This window comes from Sturnus vulgaris, chromosome 8, assembly GCF_052056855.1.
Source record: "Sturnus vulgaris isolate bStuVul1 chromosome 8, bStuVul1.hap1, whole genome shotgun sequence".
NCBI classification, from domain to species: Eukaryota; Metazoa; Chordata; class Aves; order Passeriformes; family Sturnidae; genus Sturnus; species Sturnus vulgaris.
In genome coordinates, this window is record NC_142250.1 from 18,477,270 (window position 1) to 18,499,917 (window position 22,648).

The 22,648-nt window shown below is 46.2% G+C and overlaps 1 protein-coding gene across 2 annotated transcripts in view; it reads left to right on the plus strand.

Moving 5' to 3' along the window:
• The window catches only part of PDLIM1 (PDZ and LIM domain 1), a 43,645-nt gene extending 20,997 nt beyond the window's left edge, over positions 1 to 22,648 (plus strand). Inside the window, exons 3-8 of one of the 2 annotated variants that reach the window (XM_088169025.1) lie at positions 1,003 to 1,087; positions 11,044 to 11,234; positions 13,572 to 13,868; positions 17,513 to 17,667; positions 20,482 to 20,599; positions 22,112 to 22,648. In XM_088169025.1, coding sequence (XP_088025151.1) covers positions 1,003 to 1,087; positions 11,044 to 11,234; positions 13,572 to 13,868; positions 17,513 to 17,667; positions 20,482 to 20,599; positions 22,112 to 22,298 — 1,033 coding nt within the window. In that variant the 3' untranslated portion in view covers positions 22,299 to 22,648. The remainder of the gene's footprint in view (positions 1 to 1,002; positions 1,088 to 11,043; positions 11,235 to 13,571; positions 13,869 to 17,512; positions 17,668 to 20,481; positions 20,600 to 22,111) is intronic. The other variant, XM_014879884.2, reaches the window with a different exon arrangement.

The window sequence follows — 22,648 nt, forward strand, 5'->3', positions numbered from 1 at the left end:
TTTATCAGCCATCTGGTTGCTGCATGATGCAGTGTTTAGCATTGAACAGCAGTTTTCATTCAACAGTGCTGCAGTCACTCATTCCCTACTATTAAAAGTTTGGGAAAAGTGGCACTGTTTAATCCATCTGAGATGCTAACTACTGTCTTTACTTCTGAGAAATGTAGGTACCATATGTTTCCCACCATGTATTTCAAGCAAATCCAAACACTCCACTTCTTCCTTACCAGTGGTTTGTCATTCTTTGGGACATAGCAAAATTCCACAATGATGATGGCAAAAGCAGTTGGTTTTAGTTGCAGATCTTGACTTGTGTTTCAGACTACTATGAGTAATTGGGTCAGACCACAGAGCAGTAAAGGTTACGTAGACTTTCTCTGTCACATTAGGTCATCTCAATTCTTAGTCCCATTGCAGGCGGGGATTTTATTTTTTTTCTCATCATTCCAAAAAGCTTCTGTTTGTTCAACATGGATACCACTATAAATAAGAAGAAAATCTGGGAGACTCAAATGAAAAAATATTTCTAGTTTATCTCCAGGGCAGTCCAACCTCAAGAACAAAATGTTCTCTGTACAGTGAATACAGACAAGAATCATTCCTTTTCCAGGCTACCCAGAAAAGCTGAAACACACAGCAATCTTAATTGTCCCACTTAATTAAGGGATCTGCATCTAAGGGATATCTCCAGCTTCTGCTTTTGGCTACCCCCCAGCTTGACAGCCTAGGTGGGAGCCTATGCCTGATGTGTTGCCTGTGGAGTCACACAGGATAAGCTCAGTCACTGCTGAGATCTCGTCTTGCTCCAAGGACCTCACATATCTAAGCCATCTATGTTGTGTACCTAAAATGAGGCTGTCTAGATTCCTCCTGATGTGGATTGTGCTACATATGAGAGACTGCAGAAATGTTTGTGGAATTGATGAACTCTGAGTCTTATAATGATAATAGTGGTGTTCACTGATGGAAACAGATTAACGATTCAAAATTTCTGTGTTGCAGAACGGAGGCAAAAGTCTGGTCACCACTTGTAAGCGAGGAGGGAAAGACACATCCTTATAAGATGAATCTGGCCTCTGAGCCACAGGTAAGTCCTGTCTGCTCTTGTTCCCTCTTATTCCTGTGAGAGAAGTTCTGAGCCTGATCCTTCAAGGAGCTGAACATACACTACTCTGTTAATCATGTTGGGGGGTAACATCATGCCCATACTATCAAGAGATCATGTGGTCCTTGGAGGCCTTGAGAGACAGACTCCCTCTCTTGTGGTGAGAAGCCTGCTGCTGTGGAGAGCTAACTGGGTACCAAAAGTAACCTGCTTGGGTCAGGGGTGTCTCCTGCCATGTGCATGCTCACACCTACCACAGGGCACGGGAGGCACTGTAGAGATGTGGCTCAGTAAATCATTGCTACTGTGCTAAGCCAATTGGTTTTCATGGATAGAGAAGATTTGAGGGGTGAGGAATATTATTCACTCAGTGTTTCCTGTTGGTTTGGTTTGGATTTTTTTCTCTTACTCAGTAAGCTCTTAGCAGTCTAGCTGTGGAGAAAGTGGAAGAGAAATACACCAGCATCTTACATTTTTATCTGTGTGGCAGATCATGCAGCCTCTGTCTAGGAAGTTGGTTTTGTAACCTGCTGACAGCCTTTCTTCATTGGTCTGCTTCCTCTGTCAAGTAAATATAGTAATAACAGCAATCTGTGCAAGGGCATTGCCTGGCCTAGATTTAGAGGATTACACTGAAAAAAATATGTAATAACTACACTAAAATCAGTGGCATTCCTGTGGATTTTCACTGGGGCAGTGACGTGGCCCCGGTGGATTCTGGCACAAGCACACATCCCACGTGAGTCTTTCTAGCAAAATAGTAGATTATAAAACTAGTTTGACTCTGCAATTAATTCAGCACTAACATGGCTGTTTTGGTTGGAAAGGACCTGAATCTAAAGCAGCACATGTGCAGCAACACCCTGCCCAGACCTTGGCCTAGGATTTGTCCATGTTCTCTTTCTCATCAAGTTTCTCTGTGTTGCTTGGCCCAAGAATTCCATGCAGCGTTCTCCGGGTATTTCATAACTCTGCCAAGGCAAAGTGTGAGACTGAGCCATTTGGACTTAGTTTGAGCTGGAGCCATGTGGTGACACCTGTCTGTGACACTATTGAGCTGAGGTCTGGTCAGTGTCTTCTGCTGCCCATTTGGAAAGGCTCTGCTTCAGCCTTGAGACTTGAGGGCTGTCTGTTGCCAAAGGAGTGAGGCCGAGTCTCCTCTGGGGCTTTGCTGCAAGGATGCAGAGAGCTGTCATTTAATTCAGCAGGAGACTCAATCCTAGAGACCAATTTCCCAATGCAGCCATTAGCAAGAATTTAGCTAAATGCCATAAAATTAAACATATGGCACAACACGTGCCCTAAGCAGGATTTTAAAGTAGCTTGCTAATTTTCGTTAATTGCAGCAAGAAACCCACTGCTGCAGCCTCCCTGTCACTCACTGCCCCACCACATTTTTTCCCCCAGTCCAGCCTGGATAGATGGTCAGGATTTAGCAGTAATGCTGGTGGTGGAAAACATCCTCTCCTAAACCCTAACCTCAGTCTTAGTCCTGGTTCTAGCTGTAGCCACTGGATAGATATCCTGATATTTCTAGTTTGTAAGTATAGTACTACTGAATTTACTGGTAGCAGCCTATAACTGAATTGAGGAGAATTTGATGCACAACTGAGTGTGGAGAAATTCTTGTTACAGAGCTTCTCTCTGAGCAGTGACCATTGTCCTAATCTTGTGCTAAGAATCAATGGTTGTCTGAAAATTAGGCTTTGACCCCTTTGATGGCTGATGCTAGAACAGTTATTTCCTGGTGTGAAAGGAACATTTTAACTCACAGAAATCTTGCCTTTTCTTATTCCCTTCCTTTAGATTAAAGCAGATTAAATCATTTTCAGTTGTGTATGTAAGTGGAGCTTGCTGCTGTTCAGAGCACTGGGCTTAGTTTTAAAGGGCTTCGTTTGCTGCATACTTAGACAGGAATTCAGCAGTATGAGGGGAGATGCATCATGTCTCCAAACCACAAGCTCTTATTTACTTTTAAGGCATAGCAGTCCCTGAACATCCTAATCTGCTGTACTGAAGTGTCAGGAATACCATCAAGTTGTAAGGTTGTGGGGCTTTTGGTTTGGTGGATTGTTTGGGGGTTTTTCCCATTTCCTTTTTCAGTAGCTGACTACAGCAAGTAAGTTTTGTGTGAGGTCTTCCTGCTTGGATCATGAAATCAGAGGATCATGCTGATTCCTGACAGAACATGTGGCAAGTGTTGGCCAAGTCACTCTGGGGCTGTGTCTTTGCAGCATATCGGAGGTTTTGGCCAGGCCTGCTGCAAATCAGCAGTAGCAGAGTGCAGAAAATGCTATGTGTATGTATACCAACGTGGCAAATTGCTATAAATTTTGCCACAAAGGTGCTGATACCATTTTTCCAGCAGAACTGGTTGAAGCTGTGAGTAGAGCGGAATCTTCGAAGGCAAAGCTGAGCTGTTCAGGTTTTTTGACTTGCTGGCCAGTGAAAACAGTCTATTTGCTTTTCTTGGCAACAGTCTAGAGCAGAATACTTATTAATTCACTTACCAAAGAAAATAGGACGTGCTGAGTCCAAGCGGTTTGTTCAAGTCCTGGTCCAGGGTCCTCTGACAACATTCTCATTGGCTTTGCCCATAGTCCTTCGAATGCAGACATAAAATCATACCTGTGAAGAGCCTTACTTCAGGCTCAAAAAAAAGTCTTTAAAACCCTTGCTGTAGGAAATGACTTATTCAGATATATTACCATCTTTCTTAGAATTAGTTTGTTAGATGTTGTGTCTCCTACCTTTGGTATCTTAGACATTTTTCATGCTTGTCCACCTTCTTTTTGTCTTCCTGTTTTACTGATGTACCTGCTAGATCTTTGCAAAAAAATTTGCAAAATAACTTAATTTTCATTTTGCCTCAGGAGCCAGTGCTTAAGAGCTTGTCTGAGACTAGCTACGTATTTTAAGATCCCTTCTTACACATTTTTTGCCCCATTTGAAATGCTCTGTTTACTGGTGTAATCCTTTTGGAGGCTGATATTTGGTGACGTGCTGCGTCATGCCTATGGAAGTGTTTTCCCTTACTTGGAATGTATGTTCAAGATACTTTTATTTGCCTTTGGAAAATAAAAAGGCATTCTACAACCTCCCATGCATTCCCCTGAGTCCAGAGTCCAAATACTGACTTCATTGTCTAAGCCGATCTCTGCCCATGGAAGAGCTACAGTCTTAGTATTATTTCATTGCCATTATCCTTATCCTTCTGCATTAATTTAAACTGAGGCAAGAGTGATGACAAAATTGCATTTCATCAAAAGGTGCAGCAGCTTGTTGGTGTTGATGGCTCAGCAGCTAGCTTTGTTTTGGTGCCCATGGCAACATTAGAGGAAGGAAATGACAGTCTTCTTAGCATATTTACTCAGTTAGTTCACTTGCACTTATAACCCAGACCCTAGGGCTGATTGCTCAGTGGCATTTTCCCATCAAGATCTTTTCCTCCTTTTTATAGTGGGAAAGACTAAAATAACATGTCTGCCTCTCCCTTCTGCTTAATGTCTCTTGAGAAAAGTGGTCACAGCAAGAGAGAACAAGTTACTTGGTGACTAAGGTAATTTTAATGCTTATGATACTGACCAGAGACCAGCACAACATCAAGTCATCCGTGCCCTCTGGTGATCTTGGGCCATGCAGTAAAATCTGTACCCAAGGGGCTGTATCGCCTCTTGGTAAAATAAACAATAAAACTCTGTATCCTCTGATTGTGCCAGGTCTTGTCAGACCTGGGGTCTGTTTTGGTTTTTTGTTTGTTTGGGTATTTTTGTTTTGTCTTGGGGTTTTTTGTAAGACACAGATGCCAGTGAGGTCCAGGTCTCTTTTTCTTGCTGAGTGAGCTAATGTAGAGAAAGAGCTGAGAGAGTCTGGCTTCAGTGGCACTCAATACCCAGACTGTCTCCAAAAACTTGTCCAGCTTCCTGAAGGCTAGGTATACGCTTTGCAATAAGGCACAAGTATTAACATCAGACCTGGAGAGTGTCAGTGAGCACTCTTGGTTCGAGATGGATAGTGCAGCTCTTCTTAATCACAAAAAGTAAGGGCTTTCAAACATAAGGATTTTTTTTTTTAATAGAAATAACCTTCAGACAGAGGTTAGCAGCTGGAGGAGCTCTGAGGGTGACTCAGGGTACTTTTAGGATGAGAGAAACAGACAACCACTTCTGTCTTCCCAAAGTTTCTTAAAAGTGTCTGTCCTGTGCTCATCCTTATTCTTGCAGAGTGATGTCATTGTTTCCGTCTTGTGTATTTTATTTCCTTGGATACGAAGCAGGCGGGGGCTATAGAAACTGGGTGTGTGGCTGCCTTGGCCTTTGATAAGGCTGTGCATGTGTGGGCAATGCATGAAGCAATAAAGTAACAACACTGAGACTGGGAACTGTGCTGGCATATCGCGACCTGCTGGTTTTGGTTAAAAGGCGTTACTGCATGGGTGTGGAATGTGTCAGGGACGTGAAGGGAGAGGATGTGGGAAGCTAGTCTTGTTGTTTTACCCCCCTACAATAACAAAATCCCAAACCCTTCCTAATTTTTAATCAGATTTCAAAGCATTGCAAAAGATCTTTCCATAGCTGAAAAACCCCAAACAATAACAGAGGGAGAGGTGAAAGTAAAGGCATTTCTTCATACTTGTGATCACAGCTGATGAAACATAGCTGATAGCATAGGGTAGAATTTGCCATGAAGATTTCCTCTCTTGAGCTGTTGCTGTGTGTTTGGCACAATCAGCCTTAGCCCAGACACACCAGCTGGCCTTTGCTCCTTGGGTGGCTTTGCCAGGGCAAGGAGGGAGCTCTGGGGATTTGCCTGCCAGTCTCTACTCTCTGCTGCCCGCAGGGCCAGAGTGCTCTCACTCTCTGAGGTTTGGTCAGGGGCCCATTTTCTTAGAGCTGAGTAAACATTTGCACTGAGAATGTTTCATCTTGTTCCTTTTGGCGTGGCTCTCGAGGTGTGCAATCCAGCATCGCCTGCCCTGAGCTCTGACATGGGATCCAAAAACATCCCACGTTTCTGAGGCCCTGTGAGGCAGCAAGTTTTGCTGGCTCACTTGGCTGCTCCAGGCGCCTGTGAGGGCTTTTGCTTTTCCCTGCAACTGCGGTGTCTGAGTGCTGATTTGTTTGTTTGTGACACGAGGTGAATGCCCTGACTCCAAGAGCTGGCCAGTCTGTAAATCACTACTGCACACCTGAAACTAGTTTTTGGCTTCAAGCAGCCTCTTGCTCCAAGTTTGACCTCTCTTTCCTCCAGAGACTGCAGAGAGGTAGCCAGGGAAGGGGCAGGGGCAGGCAGGGGAGTGAGGGTGCTGTGTGTGCCCTGGCAGCGGGTATTATTAGCCAGTCCCCAAGAGGGCCGAGCCCAGCTGAATGCCTTCAGTCCATGGCGTGGGGAGAGGAAAACCCCACTTAACAGGAGAGGCTGTTTGACCCCTCACATCTTGGTTTAGTTTATTTAGTGAGTACAAAAAGCCTCCAGCTTTTTCCTGTTTCTGGTGGTGGTGAGGTCAGTACAGGCCTTGCACAGGATGGCCTTGGCCACGTCACTGCAGGGTGGAAGGGACCCAAGAGCCCACCCTCACCCCAGTCTGCTCCCAACCTGCTCGAGGGCACGAGGCCATGGAGGTGTCCAGATGGCTTTGTGCCACTGGTGCATAGGATGAGTCCCAGCTCAGCTAATAGGGGTGGCTCATCCTGGGCTGGCTGTCTCTCTGCCTCACTGACAGCTGGGAACTTCCCTGGAGTTGCATGCCCCAGTTCCACTATTGGACCTGTTTGTCCAGAGGAAGCAGACACCCATATCACAAGCCACTGGCTGGCCCCAGGCACAGAACTGACAGCTGCCGTGGCTGTGGAGATTTCACAGCCTGGACGTCAGTGTCGCTGAGGATGGCCTCATTTGAGAGAGAGGAAGGGGCCATTGTTTTCCCAGATAACTCCCCATGACGCAGCCTGCAGCTGGTGCAAGTAGGAAATGCTGATCTGCTTCCTGCCCTGGCACAGGGATGTTTTCCCCCTCCTCAGAGCCTGGCAGCTCTGTGCTGGGCAGGCTGTAGTGGTGGCAATGGGATGCCCTTAGCACCCAGCTAGAATGGCTGTGCTGCACTGCCTGCAGCACACGGCTGTGTCCCACCTGCCCCTGGAGAGGGCTGCTGCCACAAACAGCCAGCACCCAGAAAACTCGCCTGGCAGAGATGTGCATGTCTGACCTGATACTAGGGTTATTTGTCCTTGGGATTGAGAAATAGCTTTTTTTCTGTGAGATGAGGACATTTGCAGTGGGAGCACGTGGGGTTGTGGTCCAAAGCCACTTGGAGCTTGCTGTTACAGAAGGGGTAGTTTCACATAGGGAGGGGGCTGTTGAAGGAATCACTTCAGTTTCAAAGTTCAGAAGCAGCTGGCAGAGAAGTCTGTGCAGTTGCTCATGTAGTTTAGTTTGGTCTAGTCACTCTGCTGGGCCCTCTGGAGACAACCCCTGCAAAGGAAGGAAGGGGGAGCAAGGCAGACATGAATGTCTGTACAGACAAAGCAATTTAACTGTTATAGTATCGGTTTATAGTGGTAAAATATGCTCTTGAATATCCTATCTGGTAGCTTGGGAGCTTCCATACCCCAGCTTCAGACCAAAATAACCACTGTGGTATCCCTGCTCACTGATGACAGGGCTGGTGTAAGGGGACTGAGGTAGTGCCACAGCTTGCAGGGAGAGTGAGGCAAGCGCTTCCGGTTCTGCCTGCAGGTGCCAACAGAAAGTGTCTCTGAAGAGATCTAACATTAATCACACTTCTCTGTACTACTCTCCCAGAAAGAGCAGGTCATGTCCTGACTGGATAAGATCATGTCCTTTTAGCTGATTGCCAGTTCTTCCTCTGCAAACAGATCATTGCTTACTGCTCTTGCAGTCTGTGCTCCAGCCAGGGATGCTGTTTAATGCTACTTGCCCCTTTTTCCTTGTGTTATCCTGGGATTGTCCCAGCCTCAGAGATACTGCAAACCCTAGGCATCTCAAATACATGACCCAGGTGCTGTCCCCACACATACGTGCAGTGTAGCTGGGTTTTTGCACTAACATTTTCCACTTGCCTGCTTGTGGACAAGTTTTTGGGAGTGTCACTTCCCTGTTTTTTCCCCAGTATTAAGTGAGAGACTGTCACATAAACATGATTCCAGGAGCTGTGGCTTTGACAAAACTTCTGCACAGCACAAGACCTAGGTTGGCAGTTCTGGAAAATCCCTAGATAAATATATTTGACAGTGAGAACACATTATCTTTTGATCTTGGGATCATGAAGGCACTTGTTCTTGGCAAATTCCTTCCACAGCTCGAGCAGAAAGAACAGCATGGTGTAACAGGAAGTGCTGGAGAATTTAGATTATCCCAATGCCCTTTATAATGCTATTGCTCTTGTAGTACTTGTCTGTAGACTCTTGGATTATTCGCCTTCTGTGTTGTTCTCCAGATGGGATTTTTCTAATCTTCAGACACCAGGTTCTGCACCAATTTCTCCATTTAACTGTTATAAACTCCCTTATAGTCAGTGACCTGTATACACCTGAGAGTTCCTGGAGATGCCCCAAAACTTTTGAAAGCTTGACTTATGATCTTGGTGTTACACAGCAGAAAACCTACCTGGTGGCCAAAAGAAGGACAAAAGCTCCTATGTGGATTCTGTGCTGGAGTGTGTGTTGCAGTTCTTGGAGTCAAGGCACTAATGTGATGTCAGTCTCTCTTCTCCTGTAGCTGCCCTGTTTTCTCAGCACTTGCAGGAAGATAAGGATCCTTGAGGCCTCCATCACTGTCAAACTGCATTCAGCTTGGCTGACACGTTCAAAGATTCAACATGCCCATGTGTATGTTGGGTATGTAATTGAGACACCTTACTTTCTTAGGAAACCAGAGTTAAAAAAAGCCCCAACCAAACTATAAATTACTTCCCTTTCTTTAATTCTTGGTTAACGCTTAAATGCTTCCTCAGTGCATATTGTGACATGACTTCAACTTGGAGCCTGTTTGACCTAAGAATATAACCCCCTTAGCCTAAACCTTCTGCCTCAGTCTTTCATGAAGCCAACTATTTATGTGCACATCTGTAATCCTCTCCCACTCATGGCCTCTGAATGGTGGGCTACCATATGTATTTATGCAGATATAACTGTTCCCCATGGTTTGATATACACATTAAAGTAATTTTTTTTCTAAAATCCACATTTTTACCATGGGAAAGACTGTTTTCACAAGTCCTGTTATGTGGTTTGAATGAGATTGCAGCAAAGGGAGATTAGCTAATTACTCTGGGGTCGTTTTGCCTTTGGTGTGTGAGAAAGTTTCATGGCTAACATCCATACATATTAGCCAGGAAACTGTGGGAGAGCAGCCTCCATCACTCCACACCTGAACATCTTGAGCTACCCCACTGATTTCAAATGACTTGTAACTCATGAGGGCGTTTGGATCCAAGCTGCTCTTCTCCAAGGGATTCTATGCTCTGCTTGATGCCATAAATAGCATTCAAATGCCATGAAGTGAGATGACTCCCATCTGTCAGTCTGGGAAGGCTAGCCAGCTGCCTAAGGAAGTCTGGAGACAAAAATGTGATTTAAATAAAATCTGTAGGGGGATTTAAGTCATACTTTTTTTCTAATGAGTGTTTATCTTGTAACTGTATCTCTATCAAACAAATGCTGTGAGATGTTCGTAGGGCAGTAAAAGCTCACATCATTGCTGTAGAAGTCAGTGCCTGTTTGGAGTGGGAGTGGGAACTAGTTGTGTTAATTAGAGCTGGGACCCATGGGCCCAGCAGGCTGAGAAGTGCCCCCTTTCATCCTGTGCCATTGGCTGTTAGCCCTGTATTGAAGCCTTGCCCAATCTCTATGGCTGGCTGAAACATTTCAAAAATCATGTTTTGGTGCCATCTCTTAGCCCTCGATATCTCAACCACCTCTGGGGCTGTTAGTCCTTTCTTATGCCTGATCTAGTGAGGCCCAATTATAATTTCTTCTTGCTTTGGTCAAGCATCTTTTCTGGGGAGAAATAAGCCCTGGATGTTGTTATCTCTGCCACAAGGCTGCTAATTCTCAGCCTGCTGAACTGGTGGTAGGGCTTAGAAATGTCCTCATTTTTGTTAGCACTGCCTATGAGCAGTCGAATCTTATTTAACTTGGATTTGCCTCTTCTCTTATTAGATTGTCACCTGTGTTTCTAAGTATACACTACTACTTCTGGAAGCCTCCAGTTTGCAGCAAACCCAGAACCTCTGGGTGATATTTCTGAATGGTACTTCTGATACTGAAGAAGTTGCTGAAAGTTAGCTGTCACTGCCTGTAAACAATCTTTTGTTTTAAAAGTCATCTTCACACTGTTGTTGTGGATTTTCTTGTCCAGAAATTTCAAAGTTGTTCATCAGAGACAGCTATGAACAGTGGTCTTAGATGAAGGAACAGAGGTGCTCCCCAGAGCACTTGTAGTAAGGACAAATCCCTTTTTTTTGGGTTGTCTTATCTAAAGGAAGCCAAAATTTCAGATGTCATTGAGGGGCTCTTCTTTCTGCCCCTCATCTTCACTTTTCCATAGAAATCAAACTTGCTCTCGGGAATTGCAAGGAACGTTTAAAATCTGTAGTCTTGCATGAGGAAGTTGGTCCTGTGGCTTACCGTAGGCTTCCAGGAGTTCCCAGGTGTGTGGCACCTTGAGCTAATAGCTCTGGCAGTGTTTCTGAGCTCTTATGTTACCAGTAGGTCGACACTGGAATGTCTTGAAGGTCATCCTGAAGCCATCCTCATGCCGTGTGGAGGATGCTCACGTGCTTTGGTGGTCATGGTCACCTGCTCCTCACCTGAGACCACACATGAAGGCCACCACTGCAGTGGCTCTGGGGTTGCCCTGTCACATCCACCTGCATGCCTGAGCACCTCTGATTGTTGCCTCTGCTCCTTTGCATGCAGGAAATAAGGCACATAGGAAGTGCACACAATCGGAGTGCAGTGCCCTTCACTGCTGCCACAGCTTCTGCCCCCAGGGTGATCACTGCTCAGTACAACAGCCCGGCAGGCCTCTACTCCTCAGAGAACATCCAGACCTTCAACAGTGCGGTGGAGACAAAAACATCACCTGGGGCCCTGGAGCCCACCAAGCCGTAAGTACTTCCCTCACCTCCCCTCCCCTCCCCTCCCTCCTCGGGCCTCCAGGGAAAGATTTCAGGAGACACGAGTTCACTACAGAGGTACCAGTTTGTTAAACCAAGAAAAGCTTTCTTTCAGGACAGTGGAAGTAGAAGAGGCACAAACGTGGATGTTGCCAGGGACAGGGCTCAGAGAAGTGGGGAACGTTTCATGAGGTGCAGACATGACATTAATGCTGTTGTGTTTCTTTGTTTAGCAGAGACCGAAGCAGTTTCCGTGTGCGTTCAGCATGACATACCAGCCCGCTGGTCTGAACAGGTGCCTGATAGCTTGTTACAAGCACTTCCTAAAGTTAGTGTTTTGTGCTGGCTTCACTGCAATGCTGGGCAGGAAAGGCACCAGCTAGTGCAGGAAGCACACCCATCCCTGTTCCCAGCTGGCCTGGGATTCATAGACAGGCTCTGCCTCAGTTTAGATATTTCTGTGTTTTATTATTAAACTTTGCTTTTTCACAGGAGTTTTGAAAAGTAGCTGAAACATTTATTCCTATGTGAGGGGTTTTATGTATGAGATTGGAAAGGGTCCCAACCTTAAAAAGGCCTATTTATTTTTGTGTTTGCAACTGAGCCTCACCAAAGCATTATTTTATCCTAGATTTTCAAAGTTCCCCTTTTTTTCATTGGACGTAATAAACCAGGAGCTATCTGGAAGTTTTCTGTCTGTGATGGTCAGGTTGCTTAACTGCCCTAAATCTATGCATAGCAATATCAAACTGCCTAGGCAGCTTTGGCTGTTTTTATAATAAAAGCTGGAAGACCAGTGCTTTTGGTAGTACTTGACTAAATTTCTGGGGAGGCAAAAGTAACTTCAGCCTCTGCTGTTGCAAGGTACAACACCTGATTGTGGTTTAACACAAGCCTGACAACTTGCCTGTGAGTGAAACCAGCTCCTTGTATTGGCAGCCCAGTCTGCAGCATGGTCCCTTCCAGGCAGTTACAGTGCTGCAGCTGCCAGATGAGGTGACAGATTGTTCTTCATTTGCTTCTGATAGACTCAGCAGCCTTCATTCAGGGGCTGGGCAAAAGCAGAGCAAGGACAAGGAAAATCTGACTTTGCATTAACCAAATGGGGCCATCTGGCAGTGAGATACCATCCCTGGTCTAGTCTGGCATCCTCTCCATGTGAGAGCTTCCCCTGGAAGCCAGGTAGATTTGGCTGGAAAATCGTAGCTGATCCCTTTCTCTTGCAGGGACCAGCAAAGAGGTGGGTTCCTTCTAGGGCTGTGGCTCACTCTGCTCCTCCTTAGCAGGAGCATCCACTGCCAGCCCTGCTCCATTTTGGATACATGACATCTCATTCATCTTTTCCTTGCTGAAACACAGCAACTTGCAAAGAAATGCTGGGAAAACTGGATGAGGCTTTATGCTAATATGCTTTAGTTTACAGAGTCATCAAAAGCAAATAAGTTACTGCTGAGTTTGTGTGAGAGCCAGGGACCTCAGCCTGCTGTTAAAAACCCGGTCTCCCCAGTGCACAAGCACAAGATGTCTAGGTTCTCCCTTCACACACCCTTCCAGCTGCCTTTAAATTCCTGCCCATCTGTTTTGCTGAGTTATTTGGTACAAGCCTGACCTTGCTCTGGGTTTACCTGACATTTATCTGCATCCTCATCCTGCACCCTGCAGATACACAGCCTGTCTGAACCCAGCACTTGATCCTGTCACTGCACATGGTGATGTGACTGGAGACTTAGTATCTGCTTCATCCTTAGCGGGTGTGTAGTATAAACGCAGGGCTGTAGTACACATAGAAATAAAAGCAAATATCTCCACTGGATTTGATGTCACAAAGCAGGTGGGGGCAGAGAAGTCCTACTGCTGAGCACATCTCGTTTGGGATGGGAGGTGAGATTACTGCTCAGTAGGATGCCAAGGCTGGCTTTGAGAAGAGCAGCAGTGACAATGGCATTCCTTGTCTGGACAGTAGGACCTGCGTGCTCAGGGAGTTAGTTTACAATGAAACCCCTGCCACTTCTTCATTGCTTTTACAACCCATGCATTTGCTTATCAGTGGAGTGCTTTTTAGTTTTTGTGTGGACACACCTGGAGTGTGAGACCAGAGGCACAGCATTAGCCAGAAGCCTGTAAAGTTGTGTATTCAGTGGTGTGTCCTTCAGACGGTATTCTGCAGCTGCTTGATGGCTTGAAGTATTTCGCTTTGTCCTTCATTAATTTCTTTCTTCTTTCCTTTCTTCCTCCTCTGCATTTTCGCCTCAATTTGGCAATGTAAACCCCAAACAAACCTTAAACAACCCCACGTGCCACTGCCCGTGTGGATGCGTGGGCTGGCAGCCGCCCATCGCCGGTGGGTGCGATGCAGGCTCCCGTGGCCTCTGTGTATGACCCTCTGCAGAGCTCCGAGCTGCGGCGTGGGCACAGCACCTCCTCCAGCCCCAGCCAGGTCCGAGTGGGGCCCGAGCAGCTGAAGCATGCAGCCCAGGTCTGCCCCAACAGCCCTGTGGAAGTGGAGGTGCCGGGACTCAAAGTGCTGCACGTGCAGTTCAATTCTCCCCTGCAGCTCTATTCGCAGAGCAACATCATGGACACCCTGCAGGGGCAGATCTCTTCTGTTAGCCCTGATTTCCCCAGGTAACCTGTCCACGGCCTCTGCAGCCAGCTCAGCACATCTGTTCATCTGCATTTTGGTGTCCATGAGTCCCTCGTCCCCGTCTGTGGCTCATGGCATTGTCCGGTCACAAGAAAACAGCATTTACATTTCACCTTTCCAATGTTAGTGCATGACTCTTCACAGGAGCTTTCTCTGCCTTGTGTCTGTGCCCAACACCACGGGAAACACCAAAAGATGTCTTTAGCATGTCAGTATGTCCATTGCCCCGTGCACACTCACACCGCGGGACCTGACAGAAACTGGTGGCTTTTCTGGACCATCCACCTGCAGCAGATGGGTTTGCTGAGGGTAGGAGAGTGCTTTATCCTGAAAGCTGGTATTTTTCCTGCACTTGAAATGACTTCTATTGTTTGTGACTGATAGGTGCTGCCAGTCTTTGTTCTTTTGTTTCGTTGGCTGTGGGTGTGTGCTGAGCATGTTTCATTTCAGGCTGAAGCAGGTGCCCATGCTCTCCGTCTTTGGCTGACAACACTCAGGAGTGTGGAGCAGCCTGGCAGGCACCAGTCTATGTTCTGCTTCTGTGCAGAGGTTGCTGCAGCACAGGCTACCTCTGCCCAAAGGAGTGGAAGATGCTCAGCATGCCCTGAGGTCTCAGGACCTGTGGTGAGCCTCAGCATTTCAAGGCCTGGGTGCTGTTTGATATCTTTGTGGTACTTGGGAGCCCCCTGGCCTGTACCTCTAAGTAACAGCCTCTGGGTTTTCCAGGGAGGACTTTAGTATCAGGACAGGTGAAACAGAAAGCACATTTAGCTGTCTCACAGGAGTCCAATCAAGGATGAATTGTGAACTTTCTGCCATGTGACCAAGCAGCTTGCAGCTGTGTGACATGTGGCCCCGGACAGTGGTCAATCCCAAGGCTTCCATGGGGCAGAAGAGGACACAGCCAGATCTCATGGCTCCTGGACTGCTCTAAGTTCCCTTCTGGGAACCATGTACTTCAAAGCAGAAAAGCTGGTGTCCTCACCCCTGGGCCAACACAGCCAAGCTTTGCCATGTGCCATGAGTCACGAGGTAGTGAGAGGCTGAGGATTTACTCCTGCCTTGTTACTCAGTGGGGTTAGTTGCTCTAAGTCAGTGCTCTGGCTTGTAGTCAGTACCATGCACACCAGAAGTGTCACACTGCCAGCTCTCTGTGCTGGCCTGGAGAGCTGATAGTGCTCACAAAGGAGCCCCAGACATCAGCAACTGTTTAACAGCAAAAAGGGGCGCTCCAAGCACGGAGCCTTCCCATAGCCTTGTGAGCTTTGCAAAATAGACTGGCATAAAATAGTAAAATATCATTAGTAAAAAATAAACTGTGCTTTTTGAAGATTCTGTGCAAGGCTGTGTCATTATAGTTTTTACTGCTATCTTCTTGATAATATTTAAGGCTCAGTGATCCAGTATTAGTCAGTGTTGCAAGTTGCCCATGGTAGCAGCAATGAGATCCAGTAATGGTTATGTAAGTCTAAGATCTGATAAATGTTGTTGGGGTTGTTCCCTACAAAGTTTCTGCATGAGGAAACTCGTGTGTATGGAAAAGGACAGCAGTTGCTGGTGATTGCTACAGATAAAGTACGTGTGTAACAGGAGGTGCCAAAAATCAGCTGGCATACAGAGACTCAATATCTTGCAGGTACAATTTCTGTGCCTGTGGCCTTGCCCTTTCAAAAGATACTCATGCTTTTTGGAGATGCTTTTTAATTTAAGCAGCATAGCCTTCTGCCCTGACAGCTTAAGGTATTTTACTCTGCTGGTACAAATCTGAGTTTGATGTTTTTTATAGCCTTTTGGATGTCTTGTATATGCAAGTGAATGTATAGGGTCCATACGTGGGAGAGCTGATGTGTGTGTTTTGCACTGCCACAATGCATGGTTGAAATGTGATGGCTTTGTTTGACTCTAATGCTTTTTAAGATGATTCAGCCTCTGCTTTTTGGATGCATGTTATTGAGACATTCTTAGTATGCAAACTGCAATGAAAGGCTTCTTGCATAATGTTTTTATGGGTGGATAGAGCACTGGGAGTATATGAGTTTACATGAGATTAATGTAATGTGGAGCATGGGACATCTTCTGTCTAATAGAGGGCACATAATTATTTTATTTTGGGTAAGAAGCTTCAATAACTGAGATTCAGGCTTCAAAGGTTCTACTGTTTGCATGTCTAATGTGGTTCCTGCTCCACTGAAAATTGCTAAAGATGGAAACATTTCATGAAATTCTTTTTATGGAAATAGCATTTTATAACTCGTGATGATTTTACGTCTGATGTTTGAAGAGTTTATTATGTGGAGTAACTCCCAAATGTCTCCATCGGTCATTGGCATGGAAAGTATGCAGTTGCCTCCTCAAGAAAAAGATTTCCTTCTGCAATTTAGTTGGAATCTCAGGATGTTTATGTACTTTTCATGCAATCACAGAGTGCAAGAATGATGAAACCGAGTAGACCCTTTATATTTGTAAGACTACATTATAGAATTGAGCTATCAGAGGAGATTTGTCAGCTATTTCATTTTATCATATGTTTTACTGCAGCTACAGAACACAAGGCAGGCAGGAACTTCCTGTGTCCTTTAGTCCAGCATTTGGCACCTTAAAACACTGATTTAAAGAATTCCCACTGTATATTTGTCCAGACTACTATTTTAAAATCCTTTCGTTTGGAGGTTCCTCACCTGTCCACAACAATCTCCTCCGCTATTTCAGTGTCAATAGACACTTGGGAAAGCTTTTCCCAAGGAATATTCTAAATATCCTCCTGCCTATCCTTTACCCACTGCATGTGGAGAATATCCTAGGTACTGCCTCCAGACTCTTTTTTTGTCCCCAAAGACCCTTCGAGTGGCACAATGACCACCTTTTCTGAGCCCCTGCACTGTGAAAAGCTGCCCCCGAAGCACCTTGGGCTCTAAGTCGAGGATGCAAATCCCTCATGGTGTGAGGGGTGGCAGCACCTCAGGACAGCTTAGCCTCAGCCTGCAGAAATCTCTGCCCTTGACCTGCTCATTAACCTTAGTAAAATACTGTAAATGGGCTGTGGCTCAGAGCCTCCACCTAGGAAATGGAAATAGTAACACTCACTTGAAAACCAGACTAAATTACTGCCAATCAGAGAATCTTCTAGTTAGATCCTACAGCTGTTACTTTGTGAAGGTGACATTTCCGAGCAATTCATAGGCTACTTGCAAAGATTTATTTAGTTTGAGATTCACAGTGATGTATGGTAGCAGTGTAAGATAGTTTATGCGTGCAAGGAATATGTGTGGATGATATAGCTACCACGTAGGATTCCCATCCCAGCACATGAATTCTTTATTTTCCTATTAACAGAGCTGTCTGTTCCTGGGCAGAAAGTTTTAGTTGGAGTGTATGGTAATTGTGGAGCAGGGAGAACCCTGGCCGGGGGCAGTCTGTGAGCAGCTGCTGACAGCAGCGTGGGCAGACAGCCCAGCGTGCCAGTCCCACCCTGAGCTCATCCAGCACCTCCGTGTTTGTGGCCTCCTGTCGTGCCTGTGCTCTGCACGTTCATTCTTCAGCCATATGATGCATTGGGAAAGTTTTGCTAGAGGATTGCCTTTAGTTTTCATCTGTTTAACAAGAGGATTCTCTGTTCCTTCTTCAGTTTAGATCAGCATAACCAGACCCCAGGCAACATTGCCATAGACAAACAATCTGAGGTTTACAAGATGCTGCAGGAGAATCAAGAGTCAAATGAGCCACCCAGACAATCTGCTTCATTTCTTGTGTTGCAAGAGATCTTGGAGTCAGAGGAGAAAGGTGAGTACCTACTGCACACTTGATCTGAGTGTGCTCTTCCCTTCTGCCGAGTAACATTTAAAACTTTATTTTCCATGTAGCTGTTGATTGTTCAAAGTAGCAAAGTTCTACAGAAACCTACAAACTGTCACTAATTTGATTCCTTCATAGTCTCTCACTGGTTAGTCTCAGTGTCTGTGGACCCATATCATTGCTTAATCATTGAGTGCTCCAGAAATAAACTCTTGCAACACTTAGTTATCAAGAAGGAATTTTTGAAGTTACAAAGCCTCCTATAGTTTATAAAGTTTTGCCCCCTTTAAGATAATATTCACTGATTAAATACCATTTTAGATGGTATCACAAGATAGTGCTCTTCAGTGAGTCCTAGTGCTTCTGAATTCCATCCCCCTACACAAGAAGTATTCCCTTCTGCAGCTGAATGCAAAAATATAGAAGCTGGGTTACAGTGAACAGTTCATAGCTTTTAACTTCCGAAAATTCACTCTTGGCATTCTTGATCTGACATCTGGACTTGCACAATTCAGAGCTATAGAGTTTAAGATAAAAAAAGCCAGTTAACTTATTTGGGGGCTAAATCGTGCTCTCTTCTTCCCTTAAATAAAATAAAATAAACAAATGAATGGGAAAAGAATTCCAAGAATGACTTTTTTTTTTTGTCCTGAGGCCAGTCTTTTGTGTTATTAGCTTGGCAGTGGTACATTCAGTTTAATCCAAAAAATGCCTGGTGCTGAGATACTCACCACAAAGAGAAACAGATCAGCCAAGTGCTGATGGGTCTGAGGGATCTGTAGAAAACAGCAAAATGAAGGAAATAAAGAAAGAATAGGAAGAAAGAAACCAGAATCACTGAGGCTTTAATATGCTGTTAAAATACCTACCTGAAAGAGTCTTTTAAATACTGAGTGTTTGCAGCTTGCCCTCAGGGTTCAGCTCCTGCATGGAAGGAGTAGCCCGGACTTCTCAGGAAGCCAAGGTCCTCCCCTGGGCTTAGTAGTGGTGAAGAAGATAAGAAGCAAAAGTCTCTGTTTTATCTTTCTTTGAAGATTTGCAGCATTGTTGGGATTCCCTGGCACAAGGTTTGCCTGCCCAATCACGGGGCTGGGAGAGGCTCTGGCATTATTCCACAGTGAGCTGATAATGCCCCATGGCCCAGCCTGCCGTGCTGCTCCAGCATCAAACACAAACTGCTGCGAGTCAGATCGTTCCGTGGGATAAATGGCACACTGGGTGGCCAGTCCCCCAGCCTGGCTCAGGCAGTGGCTTGTGAGTGGCAGCTTGAGCCATGGGGCCCTTGGGGCACCGCTGGCTGTGTGGGCTGACAGCATCTCTGACTTAAACCAGCTGAGAGCCTGGGCCAGGCACAGCGCCTGTGTGGGTGTTTGCAAGCACCACGGCTGGTCTTTTACCTTACCCTGGACTCAGAAATGGAGAGTGTTCCACTGGGTGGGACATGCCGCGTTTCCTGTGGGTGTTTGATTAGGAGAGATTTAGAAGAGTGTTGTCAATGTTGCTGGTAAGAGCAAAGTGCTGGTTGAGGCAAAGGGAGTGAACAGAAGTGATAGGGAAGAGTCTGAAAATGTGATTGCTGCTGCTTGCTTCCCACTGAGGGTCACTTGCAGCAATTCTTGGAGGGCAGGTGGCTCTTGCTATGTTTTGAGGGTTAGGGAACTTGCACCTCTGGACCAGCATCTGCACAGAGATGGGTGCAAACCTCTGAGCTGAAGGCAAACCAGGGCAGCTGAGGTAGGCACTTCCCACCTTTTTCTTTCAGCTCTTCTGTCAGTGATGCTGCCCTGGGCTTTGATGAGTCGCTGACATTGCTGATCACCAGGGTGTGTCTTTGGAGGGCTTTTCTGCCCCTTGCACTGGGAATGCCCATTGTAAGTGTGCTCTTGACACTGTTTGACAGTTTGACACTGATCAGAAGGGTTTCATCAGTGTCCCTCACAGTCCAAGGTATTTCTGGTGAAATATCCTGGGAGTCTCAGCAGCCTCCTTCCCTCGTTAACTGGTGTAGAACCTCTTGGAAAAGTCATATAATCTTAGTCCCATCCTTGGTGTCATTTTATAAAAGGCTCCTTTTTCCCTGCAGATATTTAAAGGCTTGCCTCGTATCCTGCATCTAGGATCCACTGCTGGTTTAGGCATCCAGGTCAGCACAATGTCTCCTGCAAAGGCCCTGCAGGAGTTCCCTGCCCCAGAGAAGTTGCAATAGGGAAATACCTGGAGCATGCAATGCAACAGCAGGGGAGTGCAAGGTTATCTATCCACAGTGTCCCAGGGCTCCGGAAGAAGGAGTTTGTTAACCAAATCTTCCAGGAGTCCTGGGGGAACCAGCTTCACTGTAAAGCAGACAGCAGATTGGAAAAGGGCTTTGACAGTCCTCCCAAGCCCAGCAGAACACCCACCTCTTTCTGAGCTCAAATCTGGGAATCAGCTTGACTCTGAGTGTGTGATCAGGACACATCAGGCAGACTTCAGTTCTGCCAAGGCTGGGGCTTTGCTTTGCTTTGTGCATCTGTGCATGTGAGACACATCAGCTGAAGTCTGATGGGCTTTTAAGATGAGAAAATACTTTCATCTGACTGCCCACCGTCTCAAGCCCTCACATTTCCAGGGCGAGGTTCAGCTGTGTCTCTCCTCTCCTTCCTCCCCACGCATCCCTAAATCCCTGCCCACTTTCCATGCATGAATCCCTGCCTCAGAGCTGGGGTTAAAGAATATCATGCCCCCAGCAGAGCATCTGCTTGGGAGGAGCAGCCTCAAGCCACGCATTTCACATGCTCTGAAGCACTCTCCTTCCACCCCCAGGAGACCCTACCAAACCATCTGGATTTAGGAGCGTCAAAGCCCCCACCACAAAGGTGGCCTCGTCGATTGGGAATGCCCAGAAGCTGCCCATGTGCGAGAAGTGTGGAACTGGCATTGTGTAAGTAAACCTGTCCCTGGGGTTGCAGGTGAGCAGCCCATGCCTGTGCCAGGGGCTGAGGTACTGCACCCAAACAACTTCACTTAGCCAGTGCATCCAGGAGACTCAAGGCACATTTATTCTCACTAGCTTTAGTAACACTAACTTTGCAGTTCCCTGCAGGGAGGCAGGAGTTGGGTTTCCATCTACAGATCTGTATCAATGGAAACCAGAGCAAGTTAAACCTTGAGGCAGTTGTTGCTGCAGTCTTTTGCTTACCTGAAATTTGTTTACAGCATTTGGAAACAAAATGACCTTTCCATTCAGGGCCTGTGTATTTAATGCATTTCCTGTCTTGGTGCTCCCAGGCATGGCATGGAGACTTGCCTTGGTGGTCAGAGGCAGTGGGGATTGCGGAGCTGTGTTCTGCTCCCCACTCTCCTATAGGACCTCACATCTCCACTGTGTCTATGCAGACTTTTTTTTTTTTCTTTATGTGGGTAAAATCCAACTCCAGCAGACCTGGAGTTTGGGTTTAATACAGAACTGCTGTTTCCTAAGTGTGACCACATGGGGGATCCAGCATTAAAAACCCATGTCTTCGAGTTGCTCAGTTTTTCAACCTCAAATTCTTCCCTTCAGCCCCTTTAACTTAACAGTTGACTATACAGCAGTCAAGTACTGCATTGTCATGGAAGAACTCTGATTTTTCTGATGCTGCCTGCCACAGGCTATGAGATTGTTGCTGAGACCCACTACACTGTGATTGCATGGTCCTGGCATGCCTGGAGCATCTGGACTGGCAGATTCATTACAGAGGCAATCCTTACCCTGTAAAATACGAATGAGACAAACCCTGTAATTACTCAACTAACTGGGTAGGTCTGAAGAGAAAGCACAAGGCCTTGAATAGCACTCAAAACAAATGAATTACAGAAAATAGAGATGGCTGCTGGAACAGAATAATACTGGAAAATTGTTTTCCAGTAAAAGCTGGCCCACATTTGGCTGGGTCTGTTCACTGCAGCTCCTAAGCAATGTCTGAGATGAAAACTAGGATCTGGTCTCTGTGCTTCTCCCACATGTCAGTCACTAGCAAAAGGGCAGTACTGGCTGTGCATTCATCCCTGCATTTCTGCATTTGTTTTGCCATCCAGTTGGCTTGTACCTGGATTTTGCTTCCTCAGCTGTTCAAGCTACTGCCTGCCGTTTGATTCTGGGCATTTAAATGCCTTTGGGCTGTCTGCAGCCACCAGCTAAAGATGCTACCACAGGTAATAGGACTGTCCCTGTGTAACTTACTCAGGTCAATGCTGGGAAACGCTTTAGAGGAGAGTTGCCATGCCAGCAATGTTGGGCTTCTAAAAGTGCTGGTAACAACTGCCTGACCAGAGGCAGGGCCTGTACTTTGACTTGTCAGGAGCAGAAAAAAACTGTTCACCTTTGGGACTGGTTTGGGCGTGGGCTGGGTGGGAGGTGGCTGGGGAGGAGGGAGACAATGATGGGCACTGAGGGGTGCTGGTTCCTCCCCAGAGGGATGTTTGTGAAGATCCGGGACAAGCAGCGTCACCCCGAGTGCTACGTGTGCAGCGACTGTGGCACCAATCTCAAGCAGAAGGGACACTTCTTTGTGGAGGATAAAATCTACTGCGAGAAGCACGCGCGGGAACGGGTGATTCCCCCGGAGGGCTACGAGGTGGTCACCGTTTTCCCCAAGTAAACAGCTGCTCACAAAGCCAGTGTGGATGATTTATCCTCTGCTGACTTTCCTTGGAGAGCATTATCCCTACCCCCTGCAGAATGTCGTTTGCAATAAGGAATGCTAGGCATGGCTTTGAATTTCCTTGTCATTATTAATCCTCCATTTGTTCACATGAGATGTCACTAATTGTTCAACATTCTTTTCATCCTCTCTTTCACTCTTTTTTCCTTTAATACACAGGAATTTTTTTTCCTTCATTGCACTGTCAATCACACAGGAAAATCAGAGGCCAAAGTCAGATTACAACTTTTCTGTGTTCTAGTTATTTGCCGTCTGTTTGCCTTCAATAAAAGGGGTGCATCCACAAA